The sequence below is a fragment of the Acomys russatus genome, chromosome 8, assembly GCF_903995435.1.
Source record: "Acomys russatus chromosome 8, mAcoRus1.1, whole genome shotgun sequence".
Taxonomy (NCBI): domain Eukaryota; kingdom Metazoa; phylum Chordata; class Mammalia; order Rodentia; family Muridae; genus Acomys; species Acomys russatus.
The window spans coordinates 66,615,477-66,639,178 of record NC_067144.1 but is presented as its reverse complement, the minus strand read 5'-3'; the positions used below and the strand labels follow the sequence as shown (position 1 = coordinate 66,639,178).

General features: G+C 39.0%; 1 protein-coding gene and 1 long non-coding RNA gene across 6 annotated transcripts in view; one reads left to right on the top strand and one right to left on the bottom strand.

Annotated features, from left to right (window-relative positions):
• Window positions 1–4,003, top strand: part of Grik1 (glutamate ionotropic receptor kainate type subunit 1) — a 370,429-nt gene extending 366,426 nt beyond the window's left edge. For 3 of the 5 annotated variants that reach the window (XM_051150186.1, XM_051150189.1, XM_051150184.1), the window contains one exon: window positions 3,565–4,003. In XM_051150186.1, coding sequence (XP_051006143.1) covers window positions 3,565–3,720 — 156 coding nt within the window. In that variant the 3' untranslated portion in view covers window positions 3,721–4,003. Of the gene's footprint in view, window positions 1–3,043; window positions 3,131–3,564 lie in introns of all 5 variants that reach the window. The other 2 variants (XM_051150183.1, XM_051150182.1) reach the window with 1 other exon arrangement.
• A 4,353-nt stretch (window positions 4,004–8,356) lies between these two features.
• On the bottom strand, window positions 8,357–17,793 carry LOC127193150 (uncharacterized). The gene is made up of 3 exons (XR_007831089.1): window positions 17,719–17,793; window positions 8,789–8,894; window positions 8,357–8,685 (listed from the first exon to the last, which is right to left on the bottom strand). It is a non-coding gene; the product is annotated as an uncharacterized LOC127193150 (long non-coding RNA).
• Between the last annotated feature and the right edge of the window lie 5,909 nt (window positions 17,794–23,702).

The window sequence follows — 23,702 nt, the reverse complement described above, 5'->3', positions numbered from 1 at the left end:
CACACCACCATACACCACACACACACACACACATCACACACACCACACACACACACACACACATCACACACCACACACACACATCACACACCACACACACACCACACACACACACACCACACACCACACACACACACCACACACACACACACACCACACACATACATACACACACACACACACACCACACATACACCACACACCAGCTCACTGAATTCTCATCATAGCTCTAGGAAACAGATTATGCTATAGTACCATTTTTAAACAGATGATAGATAGATAGATAGCCAGTGTAAGTAAGCTAAGTTTCAACTCCAGTGTTCTGATGCCAGTGGACAATCCCAAACTGTAATTCATGACCATGTTGAGACACGTTAAAAATGTGAGCACCTCCCACCAGCAATAAACAAGCCTAGCCCGTGAGTATGGCAGTATCTCTACTCCACAGCGCAAAGGAGGACAACGGTTAGACTCTTTGCCTGCAGTCACACTGCTGTTACAGAAAGGTAGTTAGCTGAATGCTTAATCCTTCCTGTCAGGAGTAGCATCTGGAAATTTAAAAAATGTTCCCATGGCACTATGAATAGGGGGAAGTTCCTAAAAATCCCAAACCCAAATTGGCATATTGAACCTGCAAGTCCAAGAGAAGTTACAACTGACATTTATCGATTCACATCTTGCCCCTTCATTTAAATGATCATCCTAAAATCAGAAATGCCCAATGTCAAAATAAGTAAATAAATAAACAAATAACTACAGGAACTAGTGTAGATTCTGAGATTATATAATACTGAAAATCTAATAAATGTAAGGCCTTTCCATGCTGCCCTGACATGGTGCTCTGGGATGAGCAATGACCTTCACTGCTTCATTTCTTGATGATAAGAAAGCCTATCATTTACGTGTGCTCGGGCTGACAGGAACCTTAAAGGTCATCTTTCCTTGTGGTTACAGCAAAGATTTGGAAGCAGAAAGGTCAGCCCCAATATCTTGCCACTTTCTTTTTGATGGTCAGAGACAACCTGAGAGTCAGAAAAAGTTTGTGACCAAAGACAAAGGGACCAGAGCACTTATAGACTGAGGCCGAAGTCAGGGAGCCACACATTTACAGTTGCTCAGAACATGCAGATTGCTGTATTTTAAGGCAGTCTCAACTTTGGAGGAGGATGCTCTTTTAAAGAAAATCATAATTGAAAGTTATGGTTGAAATTGAAAATTAGATACATTACAATTGAAAAGTAGATAAAAATCTATTACCACTTCTCCACCCACAGTAGGGAAGGGAGCATTGGACCCTACTTTCTTTCCTGTTTTTCTCACGGGAGCTACATTTTTTAGTTTATTTTTACTGTTAGGATTCAATATGACATGAATAGTTAAATTTAAATCTGTGGGAGTTAAAATAAAAACAAAAGTGTAATTTTGTAAGATGTTTTCATAGGGGAAAAGTTCACAAAACTTACAGTGGCTAAAAAAATAAAATCTGAACACAGATGATTTCCAGCGATATCAGCTGGGATTAGCAGTCTGTATAAATGGGGTTAGACTGTACTTTTTTTTTTTTTTGCTTTGACTTAATATTCCCAATAATAATTTGCACCTGTCTACCTAAAGGATGGAATAAGGTTCCTATGTAATAATGCTCATAAAATTTTTGACACTCCTTATTTTCCTTCATCTTGTCCCTCCATTTAAATGATCATCATGAAACAGAAATACCCCGTGCCAAAATAAATAAAAAAACAAACAAAAATTGTGCTTAACATTCTGGTAAAAGCCTTAACTCAACACTAGCTATCAAAAGGATGCTATAGACGTTCATCTGACCTTCATGGCAGAACGTTAGTTTGACATAGCAGAATGCTACAAATAATCATATTTCATTTGTGATACAATTGTTGTAGTCTTTTTGAAATACCAGCCACAGGGAACTCAATTGAGGACAGCATACCTAAACTGACAGGTAACCAGCAAGTGTCACCTGGACTTACTGTTTTTAGTGCTGTAAAAAATGAAAATGAAAATAAAACCTATGAATACATGTTTCTGAGAATGAAGTCTCTCATAAATCACTAGATTTTTCAAAAGGCTTGCATCTAAAACTTAAATTTGCATATTGAAGTTTTAAATCAAATATAGGTTACAACTGCTATTCATTTAGAGCCATCAACTCCATTTTGGACTACATTTTCTTAAAGTACAAGTTGAGCGCCTAACACTTAAACCTTCCTAAACATAGGAGGTCAAGCATCTTCCTGTGAGTCAGGAAACACCTGGCTGTGTGCAGTGAGCTGACCATCAGCATGTCTTTCCGGAGCTAAATCACACAAGAGTAATGCCTGCATGCTCATCATCTGTTCTGAAGGTTTTATATCTTTCCAGAATTGTCTTTTTAATACAATAGCACCTAACTTGAGAACTGTCACACTTAGCAAAGCTGAAGTGCACAACACAGTGCTGGTTACCACCTTCAAAGGCTTTACAGTATTTCTTTGGAAGTGATTCATTCTCCTAAAGACACTTTACATGCAGTGAATGGCAATGTCCCATTTCCCCTCAGCAGCCCCTGGCCATGCCGTGACCATTCTGCTTTGTGTCTCTATAAGTTGGACCATTTCAGATACTTCATATAAGTGGATCCTGCAGTGTTTGTCCTTATCTCACTGGAGAACATTTTCAGAGTGACCTCATCAAAAAGTAAAGCTGTACATCCCCGTAGGCAGAAATGTTTCCAGAGCTTATCTTTGATAGAAGAAATGGCAGCAAATTATGTTGTATTGGCTGTTTATATAGTGTGCATGCAAAGAGACATAGCATATTGTGATGGAGATATGTATCTATATATATTTTCTACATATGCATAACATTGTCCTGGCACTCTTCCATCTTCCTTTGTGTAGTACCATCATTATTTTTGCTGTGCAGTTCAATGCCATTATTTTTCATTTCAATCTCAGCTGCATCATTGCTGCTGCCAGAATCTCTGGTTTTTTTGGAGAAAATATACAATTTAAAATTGTTTTTTTTCTTTTTTTTTTATCAGAAAGGAAAGTCATCAAGACTTAGATTTTATTTTAGGAACAAAGTAAGGTTTCATGGGAGCAAAAAAGAAAGCCTTGGTGTAGAGAAGGTTTGTTCATTTTCTATAGCATTACTGAAGTGTCGTATGCCTTGATAACCCTATCAATGTTTGGATCACCTCAGTGGGGGAAAATGCCTTAATTTAACTCTATTTTGCTGTCTCGGCAAAGGTAAGTTGTCTATTTTGAGAGCCTTGAGTTTTGTTGGGTTTGGTTTGGGTTTGTTGTTTTCTGGCCTGGGAAATTCTATACTGGTGTGTTTGTCAAAAAAGTACAGTCTACTGAGCTAACATACTGCCTCAGTTTTCTTAAGTATAAAAAAAAAAAAAAAACCAGATGGCCAGTGGGTGGAGGAGGAGGTGAAGGGAGTTGGCCATTAGTTATGGACCTGCCTTAAAAACAGTAACATGTTCATCAAATGGTAGGCAAGAAATACAAGTCAATGCAGGTGGCCACTGACACGCTCTTATTTTGTACTCTCTAGTGTCTTTCTTTCAATGCCATCATGGAAGAGCTTGGAATCTCACTCAAGAATCAGAAAAAATTAAAGAAAAAGTCAAGAACTAAGGGCAAATCTTCTTTCACAAGTATCCTTACTTGTCATCAGAGACGAACTCAGAGAAAAGAGACTGTGGCGTGATCCAAGAAAAAAAATCCATAAGAACCTTCCAAGAAGGAAAAGGCCATGCCTACACATACTTGGAGGAAGGAATTCTGAGGAACATGAGACGTGTTTCCACATATCTTTATCCATAACTGCAGTCATGGATAGAGGAAGAAGAAATGCACAGTTTTTAAAGCTCACATAGATATTACTTGGGAAGTGGAACTGGTTCTTTTCAGATCAATTTGTATGCACACTTATTTTGCATTTTCTCTCTCCTCTCAATAAATTGCTATGTGTGCTTTCTAAATAATAATAATAATAATAAACAAGTGGATTTTGTTTTTCATAGCAAGTTTGAGGCTCAGTTTGTCCCCATTTCCTCCCTTCATTCCCCACACTGAGTGTTGAGTATCACTAGCTGTAGAATTTGGTGTTCTGGGGAATCTGTTAAGAAACTCAGTCATTGGGGATGAGTTTAAAAATAATTGCTTTCAGTTTAAAGAGGGGACAGGCTTAATATAGAAAGGAAAGCCATTCACCTTTGTGCTCTAAAATCTAATTTTATACATGGCTTAAATACTGTTTGAACACTAGTAAGTATATTATAGAGGAATGATTTTTTTAAGGGGGAAAGTATATTTAAAAACTAAGCGCTCACCACGTTCTAAGACATCATGTTGCTATCATGTGAGAAAAATAGATATGTTCTTCATCCTCAAACAAACAAGAGGAAAATGTCTATTGCTGGGAGCAGGATCTGAATGTTGATGTGAGAAGGTGAACAAGAAGGCATGCAGAGGCAGCTGTCTGTGTCTGGAGCACTGAAGGCTGCCTGCAGGGCCAAGGTTTGGATCTTTAGAATGACACAGGCATCATCAAGTGATATGTGGGCGTAAGATGGAGGCCGTGAGGGTCCCAGGCTGAGGAGGCTCCATGTTCAAAGTCAATGACGTAAAAAAAAAAACTGGGTTGTTCTGTGGAGAAAGGAGTTTAGGACATTTAAAACGTAAAATGCAAGATGTGGTGAGCCCAACAGGCAGCCATCACTCCTCCTAAGGGGAAATGGAAGGGAAGAAGCCTGGAAGAAAGAAAACAGGAGATGACACCAGAAATTTCTCCCGTGGTCCAAAAGGATGCCAAGTCTGAACCAGAGCCAAGCAGAGAAAGCACAGAACAACGAGGGTCACCTCAGCAAAATACAGATAGTGATTTAGCAAGAGTCCTGAAGGAAAAATGGAGACTCTATGCTGTGTCAAACTGGCAGTTGAAGCTAAGCCAGACAGACTTTTCCCTCCCGATTTCACAACTGAATTTTCTTTCAAAGCATATAAAATTTGCTAAGTGAACGTCTCTTAAAAATACATTAAAATAGGTAAAATAGGGGGGTAAAAGAAGTTTTTTTTTTCCGAAACAGGGTTTCTCTGTGTAGTCTTGGCTGTCCTAGACTCACTTTGTAGACCAGGCTGGCCTTGAACTCACAACCATCTACCTGCGTCTGTCTCCCAAGTGCTGGGATTAAAGGCATACACCACCCAGCTCAAAGAAGATTTTTTAAACCAACTATAAATATACTACACAATCACCTGATGTTTTCATCCATAAAAAATATTTGGTTCCTAGGCACATGCTTGGCTCTATGTGGGTCTATGTGCTTGCCAGTGAAGAATGGTATGAACTAATGAATTCAGAAGCCATAAGAAATTACAGAGAATCTGGAACCTGGTCCAGAAAAAATTCCTAGGACCAATCATTAATCTCTGGGATTTTCATCTGACTCACTAAAGAGCAGTGACTCATGCAGAGTTATGTACAAATCAATGACAAAGCTAATTAAAAACTAGGTCTAACATTTCTTCCTTCAGCAATTTCTTGATGCTAAAAGAATTAGATTGCTCAGGTGAGAGATTCAGGAAGAGAGATAAAGGTCAAGGTTGAAGGAATGACGATGTTAGCTAAGATTTATTTTCCACTTATGTCTCACACCTGGTCCTGATGGCAGATGAAAAGGAAAAGAGGTGACTTGCTTCACCTGGGGCCCTGGCTTCTCACTCTAAAGGAAGAGGGAAGTAAGGAGGGCAGGTCGAAGAAAACTAAATGAAGGTAAAGTTGATTTGGCCAGCATTCTATTTTCTACCTCAGCAGACTCAGCTCTAGTTTAACTCTTGGTCTTACTAAAATGAATATAAGGGGGTCTTTATCAGGAGGATTCTATAATTGCTTCAATTGATGAATAATGAATGGAGTAACAGAGTAACTCCAGAACAGAATGGACTAACAGTATCTGTTCAGAGAAAGGTCCACTTGGCTGATACCCATGCAGGTGATTATTTAAAGACACACCAAGTCTATGAGTTTCAAAACATATGCTGTGTCAGATTCTCCCCCAAGGTGACCAGAACCAAATTGGAACATCAGCTAAAAGAGGCAGAAGTTACAGTGGTCCCGCTCAAATTCATTAATAGTTTAGTCTTCTAGCCTAGAGCAATGAAAGGAAGATAGACATTAAATGGTCCGTGATAGCCAAAGGGTCAACTCTGTTCAGCAAGCCTTTCCACCAAGCCACTGGAGTGTCTGGGGAAGGGGCTTCCTGCAGTGATGAAGAGGAAATTAATAGACAGGCTTGGGCTTCAAAAACTGGATTACTCCTAAGTTTTATTGCTGCATAAGAAGAGAAAATCATTCACATTGTAGTTTTTAAATTTTTCTGTGAAAGAAAAAAAAAGGAGAAAATAGAAATAGAAAATCCACCAGAGGGAAGGCAAAGTCCTATATGCAAAGCCCTATAAGCCTCAGTCAAGAAATGACTAAACCATCCAGACAGGCAAACTTCTAGGTTTCCAGAAACATGGAGGCCTTCTCTGCAGATGAGCATTCTCCTGCCACATCACCGGCATACCAGAGGGCCTTGCTGTCCAGGTTTAATTTTGTGACGTCCAGTAAGAGATGAATGCTCATCTCTCTAGACCCTCTGCAGCTAGTAGAGATTGAGAAAAAAATGTGTGAGCAGATTTTATCTGACAAATGAGAATGCTCCGCAATTGGCTCAACATTCAAATGTTTGATTCCCACTTGGTGGATATTTTAGAAATGATTAGGAGGTATGGCCTCGTTGGAGGAGGCATATCATTGGGAGGGGGCTTTGAGGTTCTTTCCTTCACAAAAGTCCATGGCAGGCCCCGTCTCTCCTTCCAACTCGTTGATGTAAGCTCTCAGCTTACATGTTCCAACACGTATTTGCCTGCCTACTGCCATGCTCCCTGCCATAATGTTCATGAACTTGCCCTCTGAAACTCTAAGCAAGCCTCCAGTTAATTACTCTTTTTAAAGTTGCCTTGGCCATAGTATCTCTTCACAGCAGTAAATTCGTTTGTTTGCAATCATATTCTTTCTTCTCCTTCCCTCCTTATCACCCATCACATTTTCATTTGTCATGTGCAGATATTCTAATTTTCCCTGAATAGTTCTACAAGTCACATAGGTAAGGACATCCTTTCCATCACAACAATCCTCAGATAATAAACCATGGAATACAATTCACAATGATCCTCCAATGTCCTCTTTGTGACAACTATAAGTTTGAAATAATGAAGTTCAAATCCATACTGCTGATGAAATAAGACAGGTAAACTCGACCAGCAGGTCTTACCCTGGGACTTGGAAAGGGAGGACCAGAGATGAGGAAAGATAGTCAAAACTGCGGTCAGAAGGGCTGTAGGGGATGATAATCCAAGTGTCTCGGCTGTTAACACATCCCTCAATGAGGAAGCAGAAAACAAGTCAGTAACAATCATCAGATGCAGAATTGCATCTGATTCAAAGTAATCATAAGTAAATGTTTTTATAAATACAAACATGTTAGGGGAAGTGAGATGGCTTGCACAATGTTATTAATCTGTAAGTTGTTATACAACACAGTGCAGCCCTGCACACCCCCATCACCACAACCACATCCTCCACATCTAACTCCTAGACACCAGGTATCATCCACAAAGTTCAAGTTTGTCCCCAGTATATGCAATCTCATATGCCCACTCAGTCTCAATACATGAAGATAGAACATCAAGTTATACTCCCCAACACAGAGAAATAAACCATTAATATAATAAAAGTAGCTAAGTATCTTGCAAGCCCAGAGTGCCATGGTTCTACCTTAAATCTTTCAGAATCTAGATTCTGGGCATTCAACAAAGGTAGTCTTAGCTTTTTTTTTTTTTTAAGTCCAAATTTATATTCAAATTTTAAAGAACGATGCATGAGCTAATTAGTTCTTTCCCATGATCTCTTAATAGATTAGATAGATAGATAGATAGATAGATAGATAGATAGATAGATAGATAGATAGATGATAATAGATAGATAGATAGATAGATGATAGATAGATAGATAGATAGATAGATAGATAGATAGATAGATAGAGATCATGCATACATACATACACAGACAAACAGACACATAACTATTGATGTTACCTGGAAATATAGCCATGCTTTTTCAAGACATTTAAACATTAAAAGATCACATTTAGGTCTTCATATTTAATAAAATAAACTTTCCATCAAGTGACCTGGAAACTACTTCTATTAGTTCTCTCACCTTACTTTTTTGAACATTTTCATTTTTAAGGCAAGCCATTCAAATCATACTGAAAACATGCAGGTGGCATGATCTCAGTTGGCACCCCCTTTATGAGCATCTTGTGTGGTGAATGAGATTGTATTCTCCCTGCTGAGCAGGAAGTCCTTCTCAGCACGTAGATCTGTATATCACTTTTAACTTTTCTCCTCTTCACATGAGTTGTTCATCCATTTTCAAACACTGCGTAATAAACAAATATCAGCCAGTGAATGAGTCTCTTTGTTGTGTCACACGGTGTCCTTCTTGAGAAAGTCAAAATCACATATCACACTTCCAAGGTGAAGTTTTAGTGAGATACTTAATTTTTATAGCGCATGATTGTGGAAGCTGTTATGTTTTGCCTGAATTTGCATCTCCATCTGCCTACAATAAACACATAGGTAAACTCCTCAATAATAGCCTGGATACATACAGCAATTTCTGGAAGAGAAAACACACAGAAAATAAAGATATTCAAGCAACCAACCTCAAAGAGAGTGCTGAATGTGTTAACAAGATCTTCCAATCTTGTGGTGTATCAAAACTTCTAGAATACCTCTGAAGAAAGATTTTCCTTATCTTCGTGATGAATTCTGCACCTAGAGCAAGAAATTAAAATTAGACCATTTTTAATAAAGTCATCCCAAGATTTAAAAGTAATTTGGTGACATTAAGCATAATAAACCAAATTGCAGCGATGAAAGAAACATTTTCATTAAAGCTTTAACAAATCACACTCAAAATTCCAATGCAGAGATGGAATAAAGTCGATATTGTCTCTAGGGAACCAAAATAACAGATGACAGCTAGAATTCTCAGCTCATCATAACAAATATATAATTAGTTTTGACCTTTTCACAACATCCCAACAAATATAGCGGTTCATAAGCATGCATGGTGCAAATGCAATTAATTGCAAGGGTATCTTTCACTGAAATGTTTAATGATCTCATCATACAGATTTCCTGGATGATTTCTTTCTGACTTCCTCCTAAAAATAGTGCATCAGAAGCCATGAACCAGGTTAATGTCATCACTCTAGAAGCAACCAACATCTGCAACTGTATCTACCTCATGTGCATACTTCCTCATTTATGTGAAAGCATTCTCTCTCTCTCTCTCTCCCTCCCTCTCTCCTTCTCTCTCACTTTCTTCCTACCTCCACTTGCATCCCTCATACTCTAACTTATCAAATCCAGACTTGATTTAAAGACTTAGGATCGCCATGTGTGATAGCACATGCCTGTAATTGAAAAGTCGAGGCAAGAGGATTGGAAGTTGGTGGTCAGCCTAGGCTGACCACTCGTTATGTGAAGCTTTCTTTGGTCATTCATCTTTCTGTCTCCTTTCTGGTGTAATCTTAAAGTTACTGGGTTCATGGTGGTAACTTGTGTAAGCATTTCCTTTCATATTTAAATCAGACTCTCTTGCACTGCCACCCTTGATGAAGTCCCACAGTGAAGAGTTTATACCTGTTCAATATCCAAATGAATCCAAACAACAGTTAATGGATTGTCCTCCCAATAGAGAACATTACTTTATTGTGAAACTATCTCGGACAGAAAACACATTCATTATATTTTCTCTCTCTATCTTCTTTGTGTTTTCTAAATCGTATTTCCCCCAATTAGACAAGAGACTTTTCTAAGTTTCAAGAAACTCACAAAGCATTTTTATAATGCATATTTTTTAACCTTTTTAAATATTTGAATATTTCAGAGATGAATACTGTATTTACATCACTTCTAGCCCTCCTTTCTCTTCTCTCATATCCTGTCTCCTTTTAATTCATGATTTCTTCTTTAATTATTGTTCTTGCATATATACAACCTACAGTGTTAGCAGATATTTGAAGCCAGAGTGCATGTCTACAGAAAATCACTCTTGGTGGGAAAGTTGACAGTTGCCTATCAATATGAATAATCATTGGCTTAAAAAAGATAAAAGTTTAACTTAGACCCTAAAATTATAAAACATGTTAGTATATTAACACAACTAAACACCTACAATACACAGTATTCAAAAATTTAACAATAATTAATTAAAAGGAAAGTGAATTATAGTAGAGGGGAAGAGGTAAAAAGAGGAGAAATAAAGGGGAGAGCAAGAGGCTGGAAAGCAGGTAGTATAGGCCCAAAAGATCAGATAAAAAAGTATCAGTATGCATATATATAATAATAATGGAATATGTTCAACTCAAAAATGACTTATCCCTCCATTGAAGAAAGGAATTACTTGTAATCTGAAGGAGGTCAGTTATAACTCCATACAGCATTCTTGGTTACAGTGATAAAAATTCTGACATCAATTATCAATGAATACAAGCACTGTCTTTTAAAATGATTTTATGGGATCCAAATTGTCTGGGATGGTTTAGATATTGTCTTTCTCTAAGGCACGAAGATGAACTAAGAGTTCTACCAAACACCCAGCTAGGTTTATTGCTCTAAGTTACACCAAAGCCATTTTAAAATCTTTCAAATATGTTGTTCCCTTCATCCCTGAATGAGCACCATACTTAAAAAGAGACAATAAGAGCCAGGCTCCATGGTGAATGCATGTAATCCCAACACTAAGAGAGGCAGAGGCAGGTGGGTCTCTGTGAGTTCTAGGCCAGCCAGGTCTACAAAGCGAGTCCAGGAAAGCTAAGGCTACACAGAGAAACCCTATCTTGAAGAAAAAAAAAAAAAAGAATAAAGAAACATCCAGCAACTTTTCAAATCCCAGCACAAAAGACCAGTTCACCATTCAGACCTCTCAACATTGCAGTTGGTGCCCTTTCCAACCTTTCCAGCTACGAAAGCAGTGATCTCTCTTAGACATAATGTCAAAGACTTGGGAGTTGTCACCCTTCCACATGGGGATCATAAACTGTGTGATAGGGACAGTAGGTGACTTAAGCAGAAACAGCCGGTGCTCATCCATTCTTCCATCACTTTTGTGATATTATTCTTACTTACACCCTCAAAGTACACTTTATTACCTCTAATCTCAGCTTCAAAGGAAGTCATAATAGCATATTACACCTCATGTTTGTTGCACAGACAAAATATAGCTCTAAGACAAAAGGTCTTTTTTCCATTATTGAGCTATGCCCTAAATTCAATTCAAGTCTGTAGGCTTTGATCTTTTTAAAGGCTACTTTACTTGGGGTTTTTTAATGGCTCTACCTCCCTTCCAACCCACCTACCCAAGATAGGAGAGAAAGGAGGTTAGTAGGGACAGAGGAAGTTGAACTTTTTAGACTCAGTTCCTTGGGGCAATTCCACTCTGTCTTCAGGATTTCAACAGCAAACATAGCAGCAGATCAAGCATTGGTAGGAACAACAGCAAGGATCAAAAGCAGCCTCTTTGAAGTTTTCTCTGAATCATTTCTCTCTAGGAGCATCTTGAAACAAGCAGTGCACAGCAGTAATTAAAGGGATGCTAAGTATGTGAAGTGATGTCTCTCTTTGGGGGCGTGCTCCTCTTTATATCCTCTAAGAGTCCATACCAGGATGTTTTCCAACTGGCACAGACCATGCCCTGCCCATACACAATGCAGTTCCCAGCTGACAAAGATCATGAGCCCTCTCATAAGTCTGTTTCCAGTGGAAAAAAAATCACACACCCTCTCACAAGACAGTTCCATATTCCACACTTGGGTTCAAATCAAAAACATATTTACATTCATGACACAGATCATATTGGTTTTGCTGCTAAAACTTTTTTATACAGTCGTGACTCATGAAAATGAGACAACTTTGCTAAGTCAATGATAAACAAATGGTTCCTTTCTTGCTTTACTATAACTACAAATTGGAAAGTTTTTATGAGAACAGATGGCATTGACTTATCTCAAAATAATATGAAAATTCTACTCCTATGGATACAATTTGGCATCTGCCCTCCTATATATCCTTCCCCATTCTCTTTCAAATTCATGGCTTTTCCCCCCACTAATTATATTCAATGCATATATGTATATGTAAGAACATACATATCTGTATTATGTTTCTTGTATGTATGTTTTCAAGACTGGCTGTTTGGATCTGTAACTTTTAAAGGAACCAGACAGCAGATATTTAGGAAGCTGGCTAGGGTACCCTAGATGAGATTTTGTCTTTATTCTTCTCAATGGACTTCTTTCTTTCAAATTGGACTCTTCAGTCTTCCATTTTAGAAAGCCAAAGATAAATCTTTAGTGTAATTTTTATTATCTCATGTGTTCATTGCTCAACTCCAATCAAATCGCACAATCTTCTTACCTAAGAGTATTGACAATATCTCAGTGTCACAGTCAAATGGAATAAGTGATCATTATATAAAAGACTAGTCCTTAAGCAGTGAGTAGGGTCAAAAAGGGCAACTATGATTTGTAGGACTTGAAGGAAGAGGGGACAGAAACAGTTACCAGGGACTTCAGGTTCCTGTAAGAGAGGCCTTCTAAGGAGCATCAACCCTAAGAGGAAAAATACATTCACTGTAAACAAGAGGCTCGGATGAGATAAATGTAATAGGACTACAGAATTTACCCATTGCCAACTCTCTGATCTCTGCATGTGCCTGATATTGGCTCAAACCAACCAGAGCTATATTTGGCCATTGTGCCAAGGATCATCACTCTGAAGGTCACTCTCCTAGAACACAGTAAAAAAAAAAAAAAAAAATAGATGTGGAAGTGAAGACAGAACAGCTTACATAATATCTGAGAATGTTTTTCTTCTACATTAGATTTTGCGTGGATGAATATGTAGTAAGTATCACTCAAAGCTAGAATATCATGAAAGTAGAGTTAAAAAGTCCAGTGTGTCATCTGACATCTCCTTTAGCATCTGTGCAGTCTCTGATGTTATAAGTTAATTCTAGGAAAGAAAAAAATGAAAAAAAAAATCAGTATAGGAATTCTAGAATTCAAGAAAAGGGGAGTGTTTTCAAGTTCAAAGCTTAGAGTTATGTAAATCCAGGGTAGAGTTTCTGAGCCTCTCTAGAGTCCCTTGGGGAGCTGGTTTTCTAACATCAGCAATGAGACGATCAAAAGCACAATTATCATGTCTGACACAAAGTCATATATTTTGTTGCTAGTAGTCATGTTGTTATTGTAAGTTTTAAGTCTGAGATTAAGATACAGCGAATGAAGTCTACTAGAGAAACCTCACCTGATTTCAAAACAAATCCTAGAAAAAATACCCTGGTACCCATGAGATTTTCATGAGTGGCTCAGGTTGACTGAATTGTCTGTGAACAAACTATCTAACACCCTAGAATCATAAAGTAGTATTCCCCTCTCCCAGCCCTAATGGGGATTTCTCAAGTTTGCTTGCTGTCATCATAAAATTGTAATACTCATGTCTGAGATAAGCCAAATAATCTGTAATCAGACTCCAAACAATAGAAAGGCACTACCTTAAGTTTATTGTGTCTCCAAAGCTCCAAAACATATCAGTATGTAGGACCTAGCTGGATTATTTAGCAAGTTTTTCAGCCAAGGTTTTAACATAAACTAGGTGTCACACCCAAGAAATTAGAAAGGGCTTACTGAAAAGAGTGTTTACAGAGGTGAAGACAAGACTGAATGGAAGCCAAAAATGCTGGAATTATCATCCATCCTCCAGAAGGAACAGCAGGAAAGAAGAAAAAATGTCACCAAAACAAAGGGAGAGATTAGGTCATAGGAAAGAAAATAGCAACTGGGAACTGTGGCTGCATGGAGAGGAATACTCTGGGGCTGTCACCTTTGTGAGCAGGGAAGGAAGATGTTGTGGGATGCTATTCAACTTACCCTCCCATTGGGATTACTCAGCTAGGAGGCTCAGGTCAAGGGATTCTGGAAAAGTGGTATAAGAAGAGAAGCTACCTCTGTCTAGTAGACAAAAAGAACAGAGAGGTGCAAAAACTGCATCTAGAGAGATTACAAAGAGACGGAAAAAGCTCTAAAGAACAAAATTAAAACTAGGGCCCCTACTATACAAAGTTATCATAAAGAAAACAACGTAGGCCATATTCAAACATGGAGAATTACAATCGGATCTTAAGAAATGCAGAGTCTGCAGGATACAAGTCATCAATATCAGCACTCAGAAGGCAAAGGCAGGCATAGCTCTATGAGTTCAAGACCAGCCTGGTCTATATAGTGAGTCCTTGTCTCAAAAAAAAACAACAACAACAACAACAACAAAAAAAAAAACAACAAAGAAGGAAAGAAGAAAGGAAGAGAAATGAATAGGGAGGGATGAGAAAGAAAAAGACAGAAACAAAGAGACAGAAAAATAGGGTGCTAATAGAAGTGGTTGAGCCACTGGGTCAAAGAACAGACTGGACTTCATAATGTCTCACCTCTTTAGTAGATATTCTGAAACATTCTGAGCTGGGCTTCGTGTCTCTTGTGTCCTCTACTAAAGCACTTGGGAGACATAGAAATTGAAGTCAATCCTAAACATAACTTCACGCATGACTCATTGCTTCAATCTTCAAACACATACAAAAGCAGCACCTATGACTTTTATGAGACTTTAGCAAACAGCACTTTCCCAGCAGGGTTCTTGCAAAGGACATGCCTTCATTTCCCAGCACCCACATGAAATACCCATTGATGCATCCCATACCGCACACATCAAGTTGACAATCAATGGTAATCATCACATATATTAGCTGCATTAATTATAATGGCAAAAAGATGACAGTGAGTGTGGGATGAGAAGAAATAAACTTGTGACTGAAGAAGTAAAGATTAAATTTGGAGCATGGAAGACCTTGATCATGTACAGTGTAGCATGAAGTGAGAGCTATCATCATTTGTACACCCATAAAAGCATAGAATTGTATATCCTAAAAGCATAAAGGAGAATAGAGACAACTTTCGTCAATGTTGACAGCATCAATTATCTCTTTCCTCATTTGAATTTCTTTCTCTGGCAACTGGATATCTCAAAAACATGACATATTTATCATCGCACTGTAACTGATCCTTCGCAAATGCTCTTCAACTCCCAGAAATTAAGTCAATCTATAATATGCCACATTATGTCCTAGGAGAAGTTAAGAAGGCCAAGTATCAAATATGAGAAATGAGGTCTTTTCTGCTACCTGAAAACATTTCCCTAAAACAATACTAAGCAGTCCAGAACTGTACTCTTAAGTGGGTTGTTGCAGCCAAATCCCAATTGCTGAAAGGAACAGGTGGGCCTCTGTCAAGGACCTAAGTCTCTTTGTCTTGGAAATATGAACTAATGCCAGGGGCCATTGAACATACAGTCAGGGAGAAAACAAGTCAAACCATGGAGGCACACGTGCATACACACTTGTATATACCTAGCACTAAATTACCCGAAAGTGCTCAATTAAAGAGCGTTACCACCCCCTTTAAAGCAGCAATCATAGCCATTATGTGTCATCACCGGGCTTAAATCAGTTCCCGGGGGGATGTCCTGATTAAGCGGATTTCCCAATTAGGCCTGTCCCAGTTGAGTGGAGTGTACCATTCTGATTAGCTTCCTAATTTATATGGGAAGCTTTATATTTTATAGAAAGCAGAATGAGGAGTTGAGGAAATTGTCAGTCTATGCAATGTCTCCCTGTGCATGCATCTCTCTAACAACAAATATCTCCCCATCACTGACAAACACAGGAGCTTACTTTCCAAAGCAGTTCTAATCCTCTTATAGATTGTTCCTGCTGGAGCTTAAGCTATTCTTTGAGAACTGTCCAATATGGCCTGCCATCCCCTGACAGACAAAACCAAAGAGGGACATTTCAGAAAAGAATGGGTAAATGTGTTCGGAATGGGACACACAGGCTTGTACCACTCTAGTTTGCTTTTTGGTGCTGTGACAAAACACTGACCAAAAGCAACTTAGAGTACAAGGGGGCTTATTTCATCTTAGAGGTATCAGCAGGGAACCAAGAGGAGGGCACAGAACGAACAACATAAAGACTCACTGTTTGATTGCTTCCAGACTCACTCACACTCAGCAATGCTTCTTATACAGCCCATGCCCACCTGCTTAGGAATGGTGCTGCCCAGAGTGGGCTGGACCCTCATGTTTCAATTAATAGATAGAGGCTCTGCTACACGACATCCAGCCAGGTTCACCTCCTGGGGCTGCTTCACCCAAAAGGAAGTCCTCAAGGCCCTAGCTACCCTCCACCACAGCTGGAGTGGATGCTGTAGTGTGGTATTTGCATCTCTCTTTCAAGACTGATTGATTTACTTCCATAGCAGGTGGGCGCACTGATGGCCTCCATTCTCAGGAGTTCTTTTTAAAAGTTGCTTTAAGTGAAGAAAACCTGCCTTTACCCAATGCCCAAACTGCATAAAAGACCAGCATCTTCATCCCAACTAAGGCCACCTCTGAAAAACCATTCCAGCTTCTTAGCTCCCACTGTGCGGCAGCCAGTTTCTCTCTTTGTGTTCTGTATTGTCCAGAGAATCCTATGTGAGAGTCATAGTTTTTGTTTTGAGTGAGTGAGCTTATTAAGTATATTATAAGCCAAAATAAAAGGAGAGAGAGGAAGGAGGGAGAGAGGGAGGGAGAGGGAGATAGAGAGAGAAAGACAGAGAGACAGAGAGAAAACATGCCCTCTCTGGCAAGGTTTCCCAGTAGAAGAACAACAGCACCAGATAGAAATGATATCAACAAACTGAGTACTCACAACATCCATCAGAAACCAACTCGGGAAGTCGAGGATTCCACTGGAGTTCCTAATTGAGTTTTCTATCCTTGGATGAGTTTCCCATGGATGAACTGCCTCCCCTCTTTCCAACTGCAGGTATCTTTATATCACAGGACGCATAATAGTAACAACTGCTGGGCATGGTTCATGTTCAGGCTCTTCTTAAGGGCATGCTTTTACTCTTAGGCTGATTGGTTACTCTCCTGTGTCTCAAAATTGGGGCTGGAGGTCCATCCCAGCACTAGACAACGGGCCTTTTAGGATACCTTCAGACAAATATACTTGGGTCTGGATGTGGAGCTCAACTACATTCCAAGAGCCATCTTTTCAGTGAGTTCAAATAACACATGGCAGTTTAACCTTATAATGTCCCCATGCCTTCACAGTTCTTTCCTTCCCTCTAATAGATGACCCCAGGAACGATTGCTGATAAGCTATACACTGGGCCAGTTTCATAGAATGGAAATTAGTAGTGAGGGAGAAGACAAAAAAAGCGAGAAAGAAAAGAGTGCCCAGTTGACCAGATGTCCCTTGGTCAAAGACAAAATTCCATTTAGGTGAGAGTACAAGCCAAAGAGATCCATGAACAACAGCGCAACTATGGTCAACATCAATGTGTTGTACTTGGAAAAAGACTGAGAATGTAAGTTTTCCTTGTTCCCACCACAAAGCACAGTCTGTGTGTGAAGTAATTTATATGCTAATCAAATCAATTAAGTTATTCTAATCCAGAGCATTCAAATTTTAAAATATCATGTTACTTACCACATATAATATTTATTTGTCAATGTGAAAATCATCTGCTTGTGGCCTGTGGACAGATATCCGTTGGTATAGAATGTTTCCCTGAACAGAAAAGATCCTGGGTAAAATTCCCAATAACACAGGAAGGCAGCATGACACGAAATGAGAAGTTCAAGGTTATCCTCAGCTACATAGAATGTTCAAGGCTAGCCTGTGCTATAGATCTGTCTGCCAAAATACATAATCAGTACCTGTAACTCATCTATCTTTAATAATTCAACTAAGGAAAATCTGGGGTACGCTCTACTTGTTGAAATTTCACTCACTCACTCCATCCTCCACAGCACTCTCAGAATCCTCGCCTATACTCTTTACATTCAGTCTCAAGGTTCAAGATCCCAAAGTCTTAGACAGACGCATATGTAAGACTCCTGAGGGACATGTGTCCTTAGGAACATATACTATTAACTATTTCTCCCAATAGGAACATTGGTGAACTGCAGAAACAAATTCTCAAATTCCTCAATGTATTGCTCAGTATATAACACTGGTTTACGGATAGGAGAGAGAAATTCTGACAGATGCAGTCAGAAGATGAAAATGTCCTGCACACCTCAACTGGTGACCCACAGCAGTTCTGACATCCATATGGGTACCACTGTCAATCTCTAGGCTAGAGTGCAGTCTTGCTGTACCATGCCAACCCTTCCCTGATACTATGCTTAATTCTTCATGTTGACTGCTCTTTGCTTTTCCATAAGAAATTACTGGTCTTTCCAATTGAGAAATTGCCTTCGTCTGTTATAAAGGTAAAGGTTCTCTTCACTGTAAATTACTTATAGAGCTGAGAATATGTGTCAGTGGCAAGGCACCTACCTACTATAATCCTGGGTTCTGGGTTTGATCTCATGCACTGCAATAGGTGCAAAGAAGTAAAAGAAAACATGTGCTGAGACTTCACTATTTCTTTCCTTGTTATTTCAAACTGACAGTACTCCTATTAGTAAAACTCTCTTTGAAATTCTGCATGATTCTTATGATCTTTTTGGCATACATACTGTTAGATAAAAGTCACCAAACACATATCTTCCCTCAGATTAGGACTTCTCCACCTGAGGTCATCTGTTGAGACCTTTGTGAGACAATTAGAAGCTTCGTAATTCTTTTTCTGAATAGAGAAGATGTAATAGAAGATGCCTTAAGATCTTTAGAAGCCTTTTGTTGACATAAAAGATTTTCTGCTGTACGATCTTAGAAAGAATTTAAAGACTTGTTCTGCAAACAGTCTTTGGCGTGAGTCTGTATCTTAATTTTAGAGTCCTTTGCCCTCTGGTGGAGAAGAGAAACAGTTTTATTTTCAAATATGAAAGTCCTGTCCTTTTTACTAGATCTCTAAATTTTGATTGAAAAATTGAGTGTGTACACTTGTGGCTCATTTCTCTTTATCCTCATCTTATAGCCAGACAAAAATTGACAGTTCCAATAACCTACCTAGAAATCTAATTATTCAAACCTGTGAGTTGACTCTATTCTCTAGACAAATATGTTTGCAAACTTCATTGCACAGCAAGTGTCTCCTTTCCTCTAACATCTAACAACCTTTTCTCGGTGTCCTCTCTGTCATCATCAAACATACCCTCAGGGGCTAGCAAGCTTCTGCAAATCATCTATGCAGAGATAAGATTATGTTTCTCCATTCTTGGTCCCTTAACCTGTTGTGGGGTGTCGAATTATGCCTAAGCAACGGAACAAAATGACAATCATTTAGCTCACTCCACTTCACAAACCTGGGGTGACTAGACTCGGCTAGGTAGCTGCCACTCAGAATCCCTGGCATGCTTGAGGCTAAAAAGTGGATGAGACTGAGCTTATGCTGGAGGGTTTTTTTAATCCACAGGTCTGAACTGGTAATAACTAAGACTCACACAAAATCAGCAGCACTGCAGGTTGTCAAGGACCGAAGGTTAGATACTAAGCCCTCTCTCTCTTCCTCTCCTTTCTGGTTTTGTTTATTGGTGCCCAAACTCATCCTTAGATTCAGTTCATACATAAGTCAGGCAAGGTATGACACCCATAGTCATTGTATGATCAGCAAAGAACAAATACTTAAATGAACAGTGGAAAATGTATACAGACTAGAGCCCAGGAGGTACCAAGTAAATGTTTCTACTTGACTTTTCCCAGTGGTGTCACACAGATAGTATTTAATTCTGCTACCAATAACATCTTGAAATATACACCAAATATTGCCAACAAAGAACGCTCACCTAAACCCTGAAATCTAGCATTTCCAATGAGAGTCAGTCAAATAAACGTGGTAGGCCACCCATACAGCTGACCTCAGCTCTCCCATCCCTCCAGGGGCCAGCTGGTATCACAGTTCAAAGTCTTTGCTAAAAATCGTACTGATACATTAACTTTCTGACAGAGCATGATGCTTCCAGGAAATGAAGACATACTTTGCAGACAATATATTTTAATTCAAAGGTTCCATGCCTGGAGCTGAAGATAATCCAAGTTTTCTTTTGGAAGACATTAACTTTTAGCATCTTAGATCGAATGTCCAGGCACACTATCTCAGAGTAGACAGACTTCCAACACTGTGGCCAAAGACTTAATGACTCCCACAGTGGAAACCCTGCTGCCACACAGAACTGTTTGACCAAGGCTTGAAAGTTGTTGGGGGTTGGTCTGATGTATTTTGAAGCTAATTAATAAAAAGCCATCTTACCTGAGCAGGACAGAGGACAGAGAGGTGTAGCTAATGTTCTGAGGCTTAGAGAGAGGAATCCTGGGAAGGAGAATAAGAAACATAGAGACCTGAGGAGAGGGAAGAGAGAAGGCAGCCATGGGTTAGATGGAAGAGAAGCACATGGCAGGCATGGATGGAGATGAGGCCCAGATGAAGAAAACCAGCAAGTATTTGAGATTATGTATGGGAGGTAGCTTGACAGAAATTATTAGAAGCAGATGGCATGGGATCCCATCCCTGCCCCACTATGGAAATACTTTAAAGGATTAATGTCTGCCATGCCCCAGGCTAACTAAAGCTATTTTAAAATAGAACAAGTGTCAGTAATTGATTTCCTAGCCAGTTTTACTGAAGTAATAATAATTATAGGCCTGATAATAAATGATTATTAGGCCCGTACTGATAATGTAAAAATTAAAAATGCTACCCAATGTGGTAGGCATAATAATACTGACAAATTAAAAACAACAGAAAGTCATTCAACAGAACATTGCCCTCACCTATTAATTAATCAAATATAAATTCTGTTCATATTTATAGTTGGAAAACCATTTCATAATGGGGGAAGGGTGTCTAAACATTTATAGAAAGATTTAAAGTCACCATAGATGATGAACAATATCTAAAACATTCTTTCTGATTCTCCTTACTAGGAATAAAAACTTTTTTATCACTTTTCTTCTGTTCAGAGGGAAAAAACCAATTTCTTGTCAAAAAAAATAAAGACAGAGAATTTTTCTTTCAAGGCAAAAGCTCCAAGTTTAGGCTCAACCATGGCAATCTCCATTGGCCTGGGGTAAAGTTTTGAGTGACTTAGTACCATGACCTGCTGTGAGTAAAGCATTTTGTGGACCTGCATTCTCCAAAGGGCCTGAGCAGTCCCTGTCACCAAACTGGCCTGAAGGAACAGAAACTGTTCTTAAAAACTATGATTCCACTTTCTTCCTGTTTCCTATTTGTCCTCCTACTTCTAGCCCCCAATATAAAATTGTTTATAAATATCTTTCTTAAGTCCTTTTAAAGAAATAAAATACATCTATGTAGCAAAACTGATCACTATATTTGAAACAAAAATATATACACAGATTAACAGGGAGAAGCAAATTCAGATGTTTACTTTGCACTTTTAGATAATGGTGACATTGCTTTTTCCTCCCAAGAGGAGCTCATTTTTTTTACTATATTTCACACAGTATTTTACCTTTAGTTTCTTACCTTAAATTTATGCTATTGGGTATTAGACCATTTTGGTTGGAATGACCCCCCCAAATCAGACAGAAAGATTCTTGATGTCAAAAAGAAAGCCCATCGGTAGAATTATCCAAGCAGCAAGACTCTTGCTTGCATGTGTAGACTCCTCTTTTAAAAGTCAGATTTCTGCAAATGGTCTGTGACTAAAAGAATCAGAAATTCTCAGATTTTAATCTGCATTGTCCCTAGAAACAGCCTTCCCATTCAAGACCTTCTTCTAATAGAGCTAAGTGGAAGAAAAGACAGTCTGAGGTGCTTATCCAATACATAAAGCAGAATACAGTGAACAGGATGCCTATCCATCATTAGGCTGCCATTTCGTGTGTCATTTTGTTCTGTCCCTGTGTTCCTTTGTTTGTCCTTCTCTAAGACAAAGTCTCTCTTTAGCCTGGAATTCCTCAAGTAGGCTAGGCTTGTTGACCAGGGATCACTAGCACTAGAATTACAGGCAAGTTCCTACACAGTCAGTTGTTTGTTTGTTTGTTGTTTAATGTGGCATTTCCAAGTGCAGCTACCTAATAAAAAAGCCCAAGTTACTCTTGCCAGTGGTCCTACTGCATACCAGGTCACACCAGGGAAAGTTCACATGAGGATGTCCCAGCTTAGAAACTCCTTCTAGAAGTTTACATCACAAGCAGTGTTTCCAAGTGAGTGTGCACAGCATGTAAACTGAGACTATAATCTCAAGGGAGATTCTTGTATTCGGTTATTTTCCTAGGCTTCCAAGAAAAGCAGCATTATCAGCAGGCATAGAAACGCTATAATGGTTCAAACACAAAGCGATAGTGAAGTTTAATTTAAATTTCACCCTCCTGGCTATTTGGGTTTGGGTTTCACTTCACTTGAAAAATAAAGTAGCTTGGATGGTTGTGGATGTGTGGTTAGGCCTTTTAATTTCCCAGCCTTCATGCACTACTGCTTGCATGGCAGGAGTGAGTCCTCTGGACACAGAAGCCAAGTTGCTCAGTTGTTCATTGGCATCTTTGGCCTGACATCAACATAGCATTTTGTGTACGTGCCCCATTGCTACAATCATACAAACCAAATGCTGATGACATCTGGGTCTCTCAAAGCTATAGTAGTAAGTGCCTCTTACATCCTATTAACTTCCCCCTTGACAATGTAACAGATAGACAGAGAGTCTTTAGATTATGGTGCCCCCACCTTAAACACAAGGGAAGGGGTAGTAGAGAAATTCTAAGTCCTTCCACACATCTGAATAAATTCTTTCTTTTGCTGCCATTAGAGGTCAACAATCCAGAAAATAAAATTCTTTCTATACTTCTGAGATCTCATTGCCTCTTCAGTGAACTGGGATTGGTTTTCCAATAGTAGTCTTTTTGGAAATTGTACTTTGTAATCAGAAGGCAAAGATGCCATTAATTTCCCCTCATGTGACTCAGCCTGGGTGCTCGCCTTTGCCTTGTCACTGACAGTGTTTCACTCAGACTGCTTTGTCTCCAGGCCACGATGTTTTGTTTTGCTTTATTCTCTAATTAGCAGAGTATGGAGCCAATATGAGGGATGAGAGAGGAAAGACCTGGTCCCCAAAAGCAGTATCTTCCAATGCAGACATTCTGACTGCTCCTTCTTATTAATTGTATCAAAAGTATACAGTACATAATAGCACAATATATCATACTGTGTGTGTGTGTGTGTGTGTGTGTGTGTGTGTGTGTGTGTGTGTGTGTGTGTGTTAGGGAAGTTCTGAAGTGTAAAAATCTCCATGGAGCTCTGATGACCACTCTGAGAAGGTGCTGGAGAACCAATGATGAGCAAGGAATTTACATTTTGTTGAGGGGAAAGGAAAAGAAAAAAATACATACATAACGGATGTATGAGAAAATAAAAAGGTAAGGATAAGGGAGGATTCAAGGTCAAGATCAATGTTGCTGAGTCTATCCAGAGACATCAAGTGTCCTTAGTATTTCAATTCTTATTCATTGCCCACCCCTGTGTCTGACTCAACATTCTTTGAAACTATCAATAAAATCTTCTGGAA